At 39.3% G+C, this 14853-nt stretch overlaps 1 protein-coding gene across 1 annotated transcript in view; it reads left to right on the top strand.

Annotated features, from left to right (window-relative positions):
* The window catches only part of LAMA2 (laminin subunit alpha 2), a 610104-nt gene that overhangs the window by 455514 nt on the left and 139737 nt on the right, over nucleotides 1-14853 (top strand). The window contains exons 33-34 of the mRNA XM_082634259.1: nucleotides 10916-11058; nucleotides 14635-14733. Of these exons, the coding sequence (XP_082490385.1) occupies nucleotides 10916-11058; nucleotides 14635-14733 (242 nt within the window). The remainder of the gene's footprint in view (nucleotides 1-10915; nucleotides 11059-14634; nucleotides 14734-14853) is intronic.

Here is a 14853-nt window from a genome sequence, read left to right as displayed (position 1 = left end):
TGATTGATTTGCATATATTGAAGAATCGTTGCATTCCTGGGATAAACGCCACTTGATTATGGTGTATGATCCTTTTAATGTGCTGTTGGATTCTGTTTGCTAGTATTTTGTTGAGGATTTTTGCATCTATGTTCATTAGTGATATTGGCCTGTAGTTTTCTTTCTTTGTGACATCCTTGTCTGGTTTTGTTATCAGGGTGATGGTGGCCTCGTAGAATGAGTTTGGGAGTGTTCCTCCCTCTGCTATATTTTGGAAGAGTTTGAGAAGGATAGGTGTTAGCTCTTCTCTAAATTTTAGATAGAATTTGCCTTTGAAGCCATCTGGTCCTGGGCTTTTGTTTGTTGGAAGATTTTTAATCACAGTTTCAATTTCAGTCATTGTGATTGGTCTGTTCATATTTTCTATTTCTTCCTGATTCAGTCTTGGCAGGTTTTGCATTTTTAAGAATTTGTCCATTTCTTCCAGGTTGTCCATTTTATTGGCATAGAGTTGCTTGTAGTAATCTCTCATGATCTTTTGTATTTCTGCAGTGTCAGTTGTTACTTCTCCTTTTTCATTCCTAATTCTGTTGATTTGAGTCTTCTCCCTTTTCTTCTTGATGAGTCTGGATAATGGTTTATCAATTTTGTTTATCTTCTCAAAGAACCAGCTTTTAGTTTTATTGATCTTTGCTATTGTTTCCTTCATTTCTTTTTCATTTATTTCTGATCTGATCTTTATGATTTCTTTCCTTCTGCTAATTTTGGGATTTTTTTTGTTATCCTCTCTCTAATTGCTTTAGGTGCAAGGTTAGGTTGTTTATTCGAGATGTTTCCTGTTTCTTAAGGTAGGATTGTATTGCTATAAACTTCCCTCTTAGAACTGCTTTTGCTGCATCCCATAGGTTTTGTGTCGTCGTGTCTCCATTGTCAATTGTTTCTAGGTATTTTTTGATTTCTTCATTGATCACTTTGTTATTAAGTAGTGTATTGTTTAGCCACCATGTGTTTGTATTTTTTTACAGATCTTTTCCTGTAATTGATATCTAGTCTCATAGCATTGTGGTTGGAAAAGATACTTGATACAATTTCAATTTTCTTAAATTTACCAGGCTTGATTTGTGACCCAAGATATGATCTATCCTGGAGAATGTTCTATGAGTACTTGAGAAAAATGTGTATTCTGTTGTGTTTGGATGGAATGTCCTATAAATATCAATTAAGTCCATCTTGTTTAATGTATCATTTAAAGCTTGTGTTTCCTTATTTTCATTTTGGATGAGCTGTCCATTGGTGAAAGTGGGGTGTTAAAGTCTCCTACTATGAGTGTGTTACTGTCGATTTCTCCTTTTATGGCTGTTGGTATTTGCCTTATGTATTTAAGTGCTCCTATGTTGGATGCATAAATATTTACAATTGTTATGTCTTCTTCTTGGATTGATCCCGTGATCATTATGTAGTGTCCTTCTTTGTCTCTTGTCATAGTCTTTATTTTAAAGTCTAATTTGCCTGATATGAGAATTGTTACTCCAGCTTTCTTTTGATTTCCATTTGCATGGATTATCTTTTTCCATTCCCTCACTTTCAGTCTGTATGTGTCCCTAGGTCTGAAGTGGGTCTCTTGTAGACAGCATATAGATGGGTCTTGTTTTTGTATCCATTCAGCCAGTCTGTGTCTTTTGGTTGGAGCATTTAATCCATTTACATTTAAGGTAATTATTGATATGTATGTTCCTATTCCCATTTTCTTAATTGTTTTGTGTTTGTTATTTTAGGTCCTTTCCTTCTCTTGTGTTTCTTGCCTAGAGAAGTTCATTTAGCATTTGTTGTAAAGCTGGTTTGGTGGTGCTGAACTTTCTCAGCTTTTGCTTGTCTGTAAACGTTTTAATTTCTCCATCAAATCTGAATGAGATCCTTGCTGGGTAGAGTAATCTTGGTTGTAGGTTTTTCTCCTTCACCACTTTAAATATGTCCTGCCAGTCCCTTCTGGCTTGCAGAGTTTCTGCTGAAAGATCAGCTGTTAACCTTATGGGTATTCCCTTGTGTGTTATTTGTTGTTTTTCCCTTGCTGCTTTTAATATGTTTTCTTTGTATTTAATTTTTGATAGTTTGATTAATATGTGTCTTGGTGTGTTTCTCCTTGGATTTAACCTGTATGGGACTCTGTGCTTCCTGGACTTGATTAACTATTTCCTTTCCCATATTAGGGAAGTTTTCAACTATAATCTCTTCAAATTTTTTCTCAGACCCTTTCTCTTTCTCTTCTTCTGGGACCCCTATAATTTGAATGTTGGTGCGTTAAATGTTGTCCCAGAGGTCTCTGAGGCTGTCCTCAGTTCTTTTCATTCTTTTTTCTTTATTCTGCTCTGCAGTAGTTATTTCCACTATTTTATCTTCCAGGTCAGTTATCCGTTTTTCTGCCTCAGTTATTCTGCTATTGATGCCTTCTAGAGTATTTTTAATTTCTTTTATTGTGTTGTTCATTGTTACTTGTTTCCTCTTTAGTTCTTCTAGGTCCTTTTAAAATGTTTCTTGCATTTTGTCTATTCTATTTCTAAGATTTTGGATCATCTTTACTATCATTATTCTGAATTGTTTTTCAGGTAGACTGCCTATTTCCTCTTCATTTGTTAGGTCTGGTGGGTTTTTATCTTGCTCCTTCATCTGCTGTGTGTTTTTCTGTCTTCTCATTTTGCTTATCTTACTGTGTTTGGGGTCTCCTTTTTGCAGGCTGCAGGTTCGTAGTTCCCGTTGTTTTTGGTGTCTGTCCCCAGTGGCTAAGCTTGGTTCAGTGGGTTGTGTAGGCTTCCTGGTGGAGGGGACTAGTGCCTGTGTTCTGGTGGATGAGGCTGGATCTTGTCTTTCTGGTGGATAGGTCCACGTCTGGTGGTGTGTTTTGGGGTGTCTGTGGCCTTATTATGATTTTAGGCAGCCTCTCTGCTAATGGGTGGGGTTTTGTTCCTGTCTTGCTAGTTGTTTGGCATAGGGTATCCAGCACTGTAGCTTGCTGGTCGTTGAGTGAAGCTGGGTGTTGGTGTTGAGATGGAGATCTCTGGGAGATTTTTGCCCTTTGATATTATGTGGAGCTGAGATGTCTCTTGTGGACCAGTGTCCTGAAGTTGGCTTTCCCATGTCAGAGGCACAGCACTGAATCCTGGCTGGAGCACCAAGGGTCTTTCATCCACATGGCTCAGAATAAAAGGGAGAAAAAGTAGAAAGAAAGAAAGAGGATAAAATAAAATAAAATAAAGTAAGATAAAATAAAGTTATTAAAATAAAAATAATTATTAAGAAAAAAATATTTTAAGTAAAAAAAAAAAACCCAATCAAGCAAACAAATAAAACAGACCGACAGAACCCTAGGGCAAATGGTGAAAGCAAAACTGTACAGACAAAATCTCACACAGAAACATACACATACACACTCACAAAAAGAGGAAAGGGGAACAAATAATATATCTTGCTGTCAAAGTCCACCTCCTCAATTTGGGATGATTCATTGTCTCTTCAGGTATTCCACAGATGCAGGGTACATCAAGTTGATTGTGGAGATTTAATCCGCTGCTCCTGAGCCTGCTGGGAGAGATTTCCCTTTCTCTTCTTTGTTCGCACAGCTCCCGGGTTTCAGCTTTGGATTTGGCCTCCCCTCTGCATGTAGGTCGCTGGAGGGCGTCTTTTCTTTGCTCGGACAGGACGGGGTTAAAGGAGCAGCTGATTTGGGGGCTCTGGCTCACTCAGGCCAGGGGGAGGGAGGGGCACAATGCAGCACGAGCCTGCGGCAGTAGAGGCCAGCATGACATTGCACCAGCCTGAGGCGCACCATGCATTCTCCCGGGCACATTGTCCCTGCATCCTGGGACCGTGGCAGTGGCGGGCTGCACAGGCTCCCTGGAAGGGAGGTGTGGATAGTGACATGTGCTCGCACACAGGCTTCTTGGTGGCAGCAGCAGCGGCCTTAGCATCTCATGCCCATCTCTGGGGTCTGCGCTTTCAGCCGCGGCTCGCGCCCCCCTCTGGAGCTCCTTTAAGCAGCGCTCTTAATCCCCTCTCCTCGCGCACCAGGAAACAAAGAGGGAAGAAAAGGTCTCTTGCCTCTTCGGCAGGTCCAGACTTTTCCCTGAACTCCCTCCCGGCTAGCCGTGGTGCACTAACCCCTTCAGGCTGTGTTCACGCCGCCAGCCCCCAGTCCTCTCCCTGCGCTCTGACCGAAGCCCGAGCCTCGGCTCGCAGCCCCGCCCGCCCCAGCGGGTGAGCAGACAAGCCTCTCGGGCTGGTGAGTGCTGGTCGGCACTGATCCTCTGTGCAGGAATCTCTCCGCTTTGCCCTCCACACCCCTGTTGCTGCACTGTCCTCTGTGGCTCCGAAGCTTCCCCCCTCTGCCACCCGCAGTCTCCGCCCGCGAAGGGGCTTGTAGTGTGTGGAAACCTTTCCTCCTTCACGGCTCCCTCCCACTGGTGCAGGTCCCGTTCCTATTCTTTTGTCTCTGTTTATTCTTTTTTCTTTTGCCCTACCCAGGTATGTGGGGAGTTTCTTGACATTTGGGAGGTCTGAGGTCTTCTGCCAGCGTTCAGTAGGTGTTCTGTAGGAGTTGTTCCACATGTAGATGTATTTCTGATGTATCTGTGGGGAGGAAGGTGATCTCCACATCTTACTCTTCCGCCATCTTCCCTGTCTCCCATAAATTTTTGATTGGATGGAAGGCTTGTTTTTTTTCCTCTTTTTCTTTGTGCTTCCTCTAGTTTCACTTGCTGGCAGAATGCCACACGCAGAGGCCTTGCACCCTGCTGGCCCTTCAGACCAGAGTTCCTCCAGCGAAATGGCTGCTCTGGACACCTCCGCTCCTCATTTTTGATGAGATACTTAGGTTAAGCTAAATTCTGCGGGGTTTTTTTTTTTTTTTTTTTTTTTTTTTTTACAATTCTAGGCTTTCCAAGTCACTGAAAACCCCTTTTATGGTGACCTTACATTTTTCTCTTCTCTTAAAGTTCTTCAAATACATTATTTATAGATTCATAAACACTATGATTGTAACTCTTTTTCTCATGTTTAAAATTAGGATATTAATAGTACTTACCTCATAGAATTGCTGTAAACATTAGATGAGATAATGAAGGCAAGACACAACATATTGTCTTCAATGTAGTGAATATTGTATAGATAAAAGCCACTGTCCCATTATTACTTATAATACTTTCAAAGCTTCCATTTGTTTTTTGAAGAGCTATACCATACTTGAACCGTATCGAACTTATTTTTTTAAATATATTTATATACCTAATTTTATTTAATGTTTATATATATATATATATCACAACTACTTGGTACATGAATAAATTCATCAGCCTCATCCTAAACCTACAGAAAGTCTTTCCTTCTATTCAAAGAACTAACAGGCAAAAAAAAAAAAAAAAAAAAAGACTTTTTAATGAGTCTGAAGCCACATTTTTATTTTAGAAGATATTTATCTATAAATAATATGGAATAACTGAATCCATTTTAATAAGCCTTAAATAAATGCTAATCTAAAACTTTCTTCTTGAAGAAGAAAGAGGAAAGAGAAATATACAATCCATACCCAAGGATTTATCAATGGCCTTAAATGTAGAAGAATTAAATTAAAACACACACATTAACACACAAATTTTATCTTTTGTTAGAAATGTATATTCACTCATTTTATCCCTTTTTGATTAGAGCAGACAATTTATGTATCTTTACCTAAAATTGGTTAATAGGTTTGGCCTTTTTAAAGATATGCAATGCACTCATTTCAGCTTTGGCTTCTTTGGTTTGGAAGCAGTGTGTGAATTTTTTGTGACGGTAAGCCAGTAGTTATTATGCATGGGGGACTCTGGTAGAAATGCAGTATTTTGTACTAATTGCTAATGGAAAGATCTGTAATATCAGCTGCATGATTTTCCCCTTACATGTGCCCAGCTATAACAACCTGAATGTAGTATTGCATTTGCTACTATTAGACACAAATTTATCCTGACACTTTTATAAGCAAAGCCTCAAAAACATTTAGTCATGTAAAATATAATCATAGTCTTGAAATATTTGCTTTTGCTCCCATGCATTTTAGGCAGAATCTCATTTTATAACCTTATCTCTATTGCTGAATAGGAGAATGGTGTGGAGCGGTTCCTTGGGGGTCTTGATTATAAGATAGGTGTTAATTTACACTGACCAGTTACTTCACCCTTATCAAAGAACAATTGTTTCCATAATGTGAATATTCTTTGTCTCTATACACTCTTCAGATCTTCCCTATCATAGTGAATTAAACGTGGTTTTAATTTTCATCCCATTTCCAGTGTTTGTTGCCAGACATTTCCGACTTTTTGAGGACAAATAGAAGTAGCTTGTGGTGTAAGTTAAATATTTTATGTCAGGATAAAATAGCAAACCATTACGTAAAGGGCACATTTCCCCATGTGTTTATCTTATAACTGCATGAACTAGACTTGTACAGAAGCTTTGAAAAAATTCCATGGCTGTCGAATTCATAAGTCTTTCTGACCCATTTAGACAGATGTTAGTGTATTACGTGGAGCATACTATAAAACTTACCTTTCATCTATGGAAATGTGCTTGTACTTTGTTCCCCCAAAAGCAGATATGGAGACAATAAGACATGGGATAATAATAGACCTTTGGACACAGAGACATAAAATGGAATTATGAGTCCTTGAAAGAGCAATTAAGTACATTTTCATTTCAACAACTGAAGATGAGGAACCAAAACAGATGGGCAGGGGGTAGAATAAATGACAGAAAAATCTGTATCCATCATGCCTTTTGGCATCAGTTTAGCTCACCAATTTACTCTGTAGTGTATTACAGTAAATCACATCTAGTTCTGCGTTCCAGTCCCTGATTTCTGCTTGTCTGAAGTGAAAACTGAGAATACTGAGAAAACATGTCCCTGAAAATTTCTGGAACCATCAGTAAGGAGCCACTAGCCATACCATTATCAATGAGCTGACTCAATTCTTCTTAGAAATGGGTAGGTTATGAATTATAGATAAATTAGAGAAAGAGCTAGCAAAGTATTTCTGAAGTGTACATTACCCTAAAAAGCATAGTGAGATGTCATGTTATCAAGTATCTTTCAAGATCTTGAAAGTGAAAAAAGAGCAGTGCTTTGAATGGAACTTTTAAAGTAGTGATGAACTTGGATTCAGTGGGAAAGGAACCTTCACATTCTTCTTAATTTTTAATAAAAATAAGAACTGTTGTTAATACTTTTTAACCTATGAATTGCAACTTGAAGTCTCTAAGCTGAATTCACATCCTAAATCACACATGCAAAACTTGAGAAAGTTTATCAGTTACCTATTGCTACGACTCCAAAATTTAATAGTTGTTGATAATATACAGCAACTATATATATCCTCACTATTCTGTAGGTTGCCAATTTGAACAGGGTCCCCTTGGATAGTTCTTTTGTTATCATGCGGTGGGGTGGGTTCCTAGAAGGCCTTATTCACATGGTAGGACCTCAGCTAGAATGGTTGGATCTGCCTTTCTCTTGCTCATGTTGCCTCTCTTCCTCAAGAAGGCTAGCCTGGGATTTTTCACAAGGCAGCAGGATTCCAGAAGTGTGGAAGCAGAAACTGTGAAACTCCTTGAAGCTAAGGCTCAGTGTCCCTCTGAAGCATTCTGATGGTCAGAGATTTTCATAAAGCCAACCCCAATTCAAAGGGTGTTGTGCGGGGGAATAGACTCCACCTCTTAATGGGAGGAGCAGCAAAGAAATGGTAAATACTTTTAACCCTTCCTCCTCCCCAGAAATGAGCATCATCTTTATCTGGCCAGTAACCCAACTGTGTCATTTCTTTTATTAACATTTTGTTAATTTTCTTTCCCTCCATTCCTCCATTCCAATACCTTTCCTGTGTCACTGTTTCCTCATGCGGGTATCATAGCAATCATCTCCTTGACATCAGTCAGTTTCTGCCTCTCCAATCACAAGACAATTTTCTCTCTCTGGCCATTGTTTTTAGACTATTCTGTTCCTCACATATCTGTGTGATTCTTCATTTCGTATCACATATAATGTTCTCACATTCAGACATTTTCTATTTGGCCAATATTTTTATCTCTATTTCTCTATCTCTTTCTCTCCCTCTCTCTATTCTTCTCTCAATCCTCTCCTTGTAACTCCCTGATCTTCTCCAAAATATTGTTTGCTCTCCTTTCACAAAGATAGTAGTGAGCAAATATTTATTGATTATTTACTATGTGCAAGACACTTTCTTAGGCACTGTGACCAAAGTTGGTTAAGGTCCCTCTCTGAGGAGAGAGAAACAATATATAAACACATAAATGAAAAGATAGCCTATACGTGCATGAGTGTTAAGATAAAAAGACAAAGGGAATACAGTAGTGGTTGGTGGGGACAGTAATTTCAGAGTCATCAGGGCCTTCTCCTCCGAGGAAGTAACACTTGAGCGCTTGACCTAGAACTCCAGGAGTCACATGGGTGAGGATGAAGAAAGAAGTGTTCTCGGCAGAGGAGACAGCAAGTAAAATGACCTCTTCCAAATCCTTGCTCCCTTTAGGATAGAGCATCCCTAATGTTTGTTATCTGGCCCAGTGGTTCTAAACTCTGGCTATATGATAGGATCATCTGGAATCTCTTAAATATACTGATGCCTGGGCCTCACCACAGACCCATCAACTCAGATTCTCTGGAGGTGGGTAGGGGAAACACCTAGATACCTGTATTTTGTAAATCGCCATGATTTGTATGCAGCCAAGATGGAGAACCATTGACCTACAGTAGTGCTTTTCAAACATTAACATGCATAGGTCACATGGGAATCTTTCTAAAATACAGATTCTGGTTCACTAGATCTAGGATAGAGCCCAAGATTATGTATTTCTAACAAGCTCCCAGGTCATGCCATTGCTGTTGATATAGTAGTTATTCAAAGTGTGGTGTTCAGACCAGAGTGTTAGTGTTCACCTGGGAGTTTGTTAGAAAAGCACATGCTCAGTCAGAGAATCAGAAACCAGGTGATTCGATCACCTCTTGAATCAGAACTGCTAGGGGTATGGCCCAGCCTCCTGTGATTTAAGAAAGCCCTCAGATTATTCTGAAACCCACTCAAGTGTGAGAATCAGACTGGGTCTTGGTGTTTAGACATAGTCAATTTGGTACCTAATTGTGTTCCAGGTTGTGTTGACATAGTCAATTTGGTACCTAATTGTGTTCCAGGTTGTATTTTCTACAATTACTTCATGTCAAGAGGTCTGTTGAAGCTTCTCAAGCACTTGCATTGAACTGAGGGTTTGAAGCCACAGCATTCACTTCCTTTTACTTAGTTTCCATGCAAAGCAAATTCTCTTTCGTTCTGGCTAGAAGAGGAAGTGATCCAGCTCTAGTTTCAGATTCCACCTCCAGCTCCCAAAGCCTCTTTGTTCACTCAGCTTGCAAGGCATCAGGAGCTTACAGCTCCCCTGCAGGTGACACTCAACACTTACAGGTGTCACCTGCAAGGAGCTGATTTATTAAAAACCCTGCTGGGACAGTTTAATCCCTGTGAAGGGATATTGTAACTCACCTCTAACTGCTGTCCCATCACAGAATCACTCTCTGTACTACTTCTCTTTGTTTACAAGCTTCAGTTAATGGTTTTCTCTCCATTAGGCAGCTCAAGGGAGTCCTGTTTAGAGAACTATTGAATTCTTGCCAGTTTGGGGCATGATCCAAAGCTGCTCTAAGTCTCAGTGTTTTTCATGTTATATATTTTCCTCTCTTCTAACATGTGTATAGTTTTTATACCTCTATCTTCAGAACGTAAGCTAGAAATTGTAACTGTATGCATGAACGCATATCATAAATATGGTAGCACGTGCTTCTTGGCATGGAGAAGCTACATCTCATTACTCTGATGCAAAGAGTGAAAAAGAAATTTTGAACTAAAAATCCAAACTGAATAAGTATATTTTATAAAGCCTCCAAAAGAATCAATATCTTTTAATTTTAGAAATTTTACTATTTATGAGATTCATGTGATAATGGTGAAGAAACCATTGTTTCTCTCCACCACCCTACTACCATCCATTCCCCTTCCACCACCACTAAATTTGAATAGTCCCTCTTTCTAATCATTTAAAGAATATAGGTAGAACACTAGCACTCTTGGCTACTTCAAGAATAAAGTTTTCCTGGCTTTTGGCAATTATTTAATCCATAAGACAGGATTAGGTTAATCATCAAAGTAGGAATTTGTGGGACTGCATCTAATCATGAATGATAATGTGCTGAATAGTTAAAGAGGAAGAGTTGGCAAATGCATAAGTAAGTAAGTGAACAAGTAAGTAATAAATAAATACATTTCATCATGAGAAAAAAATTGTAAAAAGAAGAGTTCTTTTGACTTTTAAAAATATTCTTCTCAATGGATGTCAAGCTAAAGAGTCATACAGTTTTTGAATATGTAATACCTGAAGCACGTAGAGACCTAATTGCTATAGACACTCCACATTGCAATCTAATAGGGCGATGTATACATTTTTAGATTCCAAAGCATATTTTATTGCCAATTACAGATTTCCTCTAGATTGTTCATGTGGGACTCTCTGGGGCATTTATAATGTTATCGTCCATGTTTTACCTCTCCTTTAGTACTTGGGCAATATACTCGTTTACCCTCAAAATCCATTTGCTCCTCCTCTTTAGTTCCTCAGTTTATATCATCATCCATATTTCAGGTTCTGGGCAACAGACATGTCTGCTCTTTTGTTGTTCTTTTCATCTTTCATCAACCGTCATCCATTCAAAAGCATTAATTATCTGAGATGAGAAACATCATCTTTCACAGAATAATACTTAGGCCATAAAATATTTCATAGCTGAAATCTTTGCACATCTGCCTGGGACGCTTAGCAGAAGTAAATATTCTTTGCTGTTTCCCTTTCACAGTTTGTGGAGATGAATGCACCGGCCTTCTTCTCGGTGACTTGGGTCGCCTGGAACAGATGGCCACGAGCATCAACCTCACTGGCCCACTGCCCGCTCCTTATAAAATTCTGTATGGTCTTGAAAATATGACTCAGGAACTCAAGGTAAGTTGGAGCAGTAACAGCAAGAGCCAGGGAAAAAATGACAGAAGCTTCCAAGGGGGTAATTGCTGTAATTGGTAAATGCTCTTCCCTTTGTCCCAAATCAAGGCAGGCAGCCATTAGGGAAATTCAAAGACTTTCTAAACCAGTGTTTTTCAAACTTGAGAGCTATAATTTACTGATTGCTCTTATGGAAAAAGAGGCTCATGTACCCCCAGTGTTTGGCCTAAATCAATTTTATTATGTTCCTTAAATATGTACAAACATAAAATCAGATATGAACTCCTTATACTAATAGCTCTATAAAATCAAAACAAATTAATCTTTACAAAAGCCTAAAAAACCAATAAAATTCAAATTAAAAACATTAATATAAAATAACAGGGGGCTTCCTTGGTGGCGCAGTGGTTGAGAGTCCGCCTGCCGATTCAGGGGACGCGGGTTCGTGTCCCGGTCTGGGAAGATCCCACGTGCCACAGAGCGGCTGGGCCCGTGAGCCATGGCCTCTGAGCCTGCGCGTCCAGAGCCTGTGCTCCACAACGGGAGAGGCCACAACAGTGAGAGGCCCGTGTACTGCAAAAAAAAAAAAAAAAAAAAACAACCAGATGATTTTTGCTGAAAGCAAATTGCTACTTGCAACAAGAATATCATACTGACTACTTCCACGTAGGTTCTTTCATCAGCATGTGACATGTGGTAACTCGGTTCTCCTACCTTTCCACAATTTGAACGAGAGAACTCTTTGTGAGGGGTCCTGAAATGACATTTGGTATCACTTGACAAGTGATTTATGTGCTCAATCTGCCATATGATCAAACAGGCATGCAAATGTAGGTGCTAAGATCAAGTGGCTCTGTGCAGCTCTCAGGTGCCCAGCCTGGGTTCCAGAAATGCTTACATTAACATTTAAGTTTACTGTCAAAATGAAAACACAAGGTGAAAATTTTGTACTAGAGAATGAGGAGACTTTTGAAAGTACTTCAACAAGAACTAATTTTGTTGTAAGAGAAACACTATTCTAAGACATCGTTAAAGCTTTCAGTAGTTAATGGGATAAAGAGGAAATGTTAAGGAAATTGGAGTTGTTTCACCTGAATAAAAAAAAAGATGAAAAGTGACTCCTTATACACTATCAGTCAATTACTGGATATTTATTAAGAAACTCTGGAATGCCCCAATATTGCACTTGGTTCCCCAGGGGTTTCATGACCCCTATAATGCAGTCACTACCTTTATGAAGCTTAGAGTCTATGTGGTTTAAAAATAGTTAAACAATAATTAAACAATTAGCAAAAATACATAATTACCACATGCTTTATAGACATTTGACATACAATAGAGTTCAAAGATTGGAGAAATAGATAAGATCCAGAGTAACCAGAGAATACATCATTAATGAAAGTGTAATTTGTGTTAGAACTTGAAGGATAGAAACAATTTCAATAGGCAGAGAATTATTGGTGAAGACTGGAGGAAGAAACCTAAGATTTATCCACTAGGCACTGGCAGACATTCTTCTAGGGAATATATTGTTTAATTTAGACCACAGCCTTCAAAGTCAGTATTAGTATCCTTATTTACCAGAAGAAGAAACCAATCATAATGATAGCAAGAATAACATTTATTGATGAGTATCTCTGTGCTAGACAATTGACTAAAGTCTTATGTGAATTATCATACATAGATTTTACAGAAACTCCAAGAAGTAGGAAAGGAGTACTGTATCAGCTATGTTTGTCTCAGATAGCCGGGTAGGGACACTGAGGCCCAGAGACAAGGTCACATGGCTACTAGGTACAGAGCTGGGACTTGGAAGGAGGTAGTTTAACTTTAGGGCCTGTGAGAATGAAACTACCTTCACACAGCTCAAAGAGAGAAGGGCTCAGTCCACCAGTAGCAAGGTCTCCTTGACCCCCAGCCCATCCATACATACTCTTGCCACTGAATCTAGGAGAGCCATATGCACAGAGGCAGAGGTGTGGATAAGCGAGGTCTGTCCAGCAGACATTAGAAGTCAGGCCTGCTAGTGAAAGATAAGGCTGGAGACTTCAGTGGGGCTGGGTGATATAAAGGACAATCGTGAAAGCCAGGCAGAGGAATCTGAGTTTACTTTGTAGGCCCAGCATTCAGGAGTGCAGAGTTCTAATAAAGAAAATGCTGACCAGTTATCATGTATGGAAGGACTACAAAGAAAGAAAATTAAACTAGAGAAGCAAATACTTAAGTAGGACGTAAAATAATTTTAAAGTAATAACTTAAGCAATGGATGAAGTACTGAAGGGCCCTCTGAAAGAGGTTCCAATCTGTGGACATCAACCAAGCCTGAGGTTCAGTCACCTATTTCCTTATGGCTGGGTATCGGTCAGAATGACCTTGATTTTCCTTAAATTCCAGTCTTTCTTGATTCTGTTTGTGTTCTTCTTCCATAATTTGTTTAATATCTGGATATTTGGAACCCCATTTTGATATTCTAAATCCTTAAGCCAGTTATGTGCCCTCTTTGTTCAGTTCCTTTAACTGTGTCAGTGCTCCCTGGGTTCCAGCCAGAGATGACCAGAAACACACATGTAATAGAACAAAGTTGGGTTCTTGTTGCAACAAGGGGCACTGCACAGTGTGGGGAATTGGGGCTGTCTCAATAACAGGGCATTAGGAATCACTTAGAATATTGGGGGTTTGTGCTAGGGAATTTGGGGCAGATTCAAGGAAGCAGGGGTTTGTGGTGGACTGGGTACTATTAGGAAGTGGGAATAATTCCATAATTAAGTATTCTAATGAATCTTATCTAGAAGGAGGGAAGAAAAGGGAGGCTAAAGCTACAGTTAGTAAGGAGGCAGTGGTCACTCACATTAGCCAGAAAATGGGATTTGAGGTACTTTTGTGGTCTGCACAGAGACCATGATTTCGTCTGCATTTAGATAAGATTATGGAGTGGTCTCATCTTTTGTTTCATTCATCACTCTCACAGAGTGATGCTGTCTACTGTTAGTGTTTGGTGAGATTGCTTATATTCAGTAGGAGAGAAAAATGGCCCATGTGTGAGTGCCAGGCCAGCTCCTACAACATTGATGCCATGCAGATGGTTAGTGTCTGGCCAGGTCCTTCTGTCAGGGCTCCTGTCCTCAAAGACAGAGGTAATAAACCTGTAAACTGTATCTCTGTTGATTAGAATGGGAGCCTTAAAGACTCAGACAAGGTTCATCTTGACTCTACCCCTTACTGGCTGTGCAATCTTGCATACATTTTTAAGTCTCTTTAAGCCACAGTTTTCTATACACAAAATGAAATAGCATTTATCTCATAGAACTGTTGTAAGAGCTAAATGAAAAACAAAACAAAACAAAAAGACCTGGAACATAGTAATATCTCAATAAATTGCAGCAGTTTGTATTATTTGCCAGATTATTCTGCACGCTGCTTTGTAAGTGCCCAACTGAAATAGTTTCTTTCTCTCTTCTCTGAAGGTGAGAAGGCTAAATTCTTTGTATATAAAGAAAAAAATGTGTTCTGTTAAATGTTCAACCCATGATTGCTGCAAGATCATGTACTAAAAAACATATGGAATGAAATCTTTTTCAGCATTTGCTCTCACCTCAGCGGGCCCCAGAGAGGCTCATTCAGTTGGCAGAAGGCAATCTGAACACGCTGGTGACAGAAATGAATGAACTTCTGACCAGGGTAAGTTGGCAAAATCATGCTTCTTCTTAAAGCAGATAGATTATGTATAATTAAGGAAAATTACTTCAAATTTCTGAAATGCAAATCTTGTTCTTCGTAAATCCCAATTTGGTGCATGAA

Source organism: Mesoplodon mirus (assembly GCF_964341445.2).
Source record: "Mesoplodon mirus genome assembly, chromosome: 10".
NCBI lineage: Eukaryota > Metazoa > Chordata > Mammalia > Artiodactyla > Ziphiidae > Mesoplodon > Mesoplodon mirus.
The sequence above is the reverse complement of the archived record's forward strand: the minus strand, read 5'-3'. Positions and strand labels throughout refer to the sequence as shown.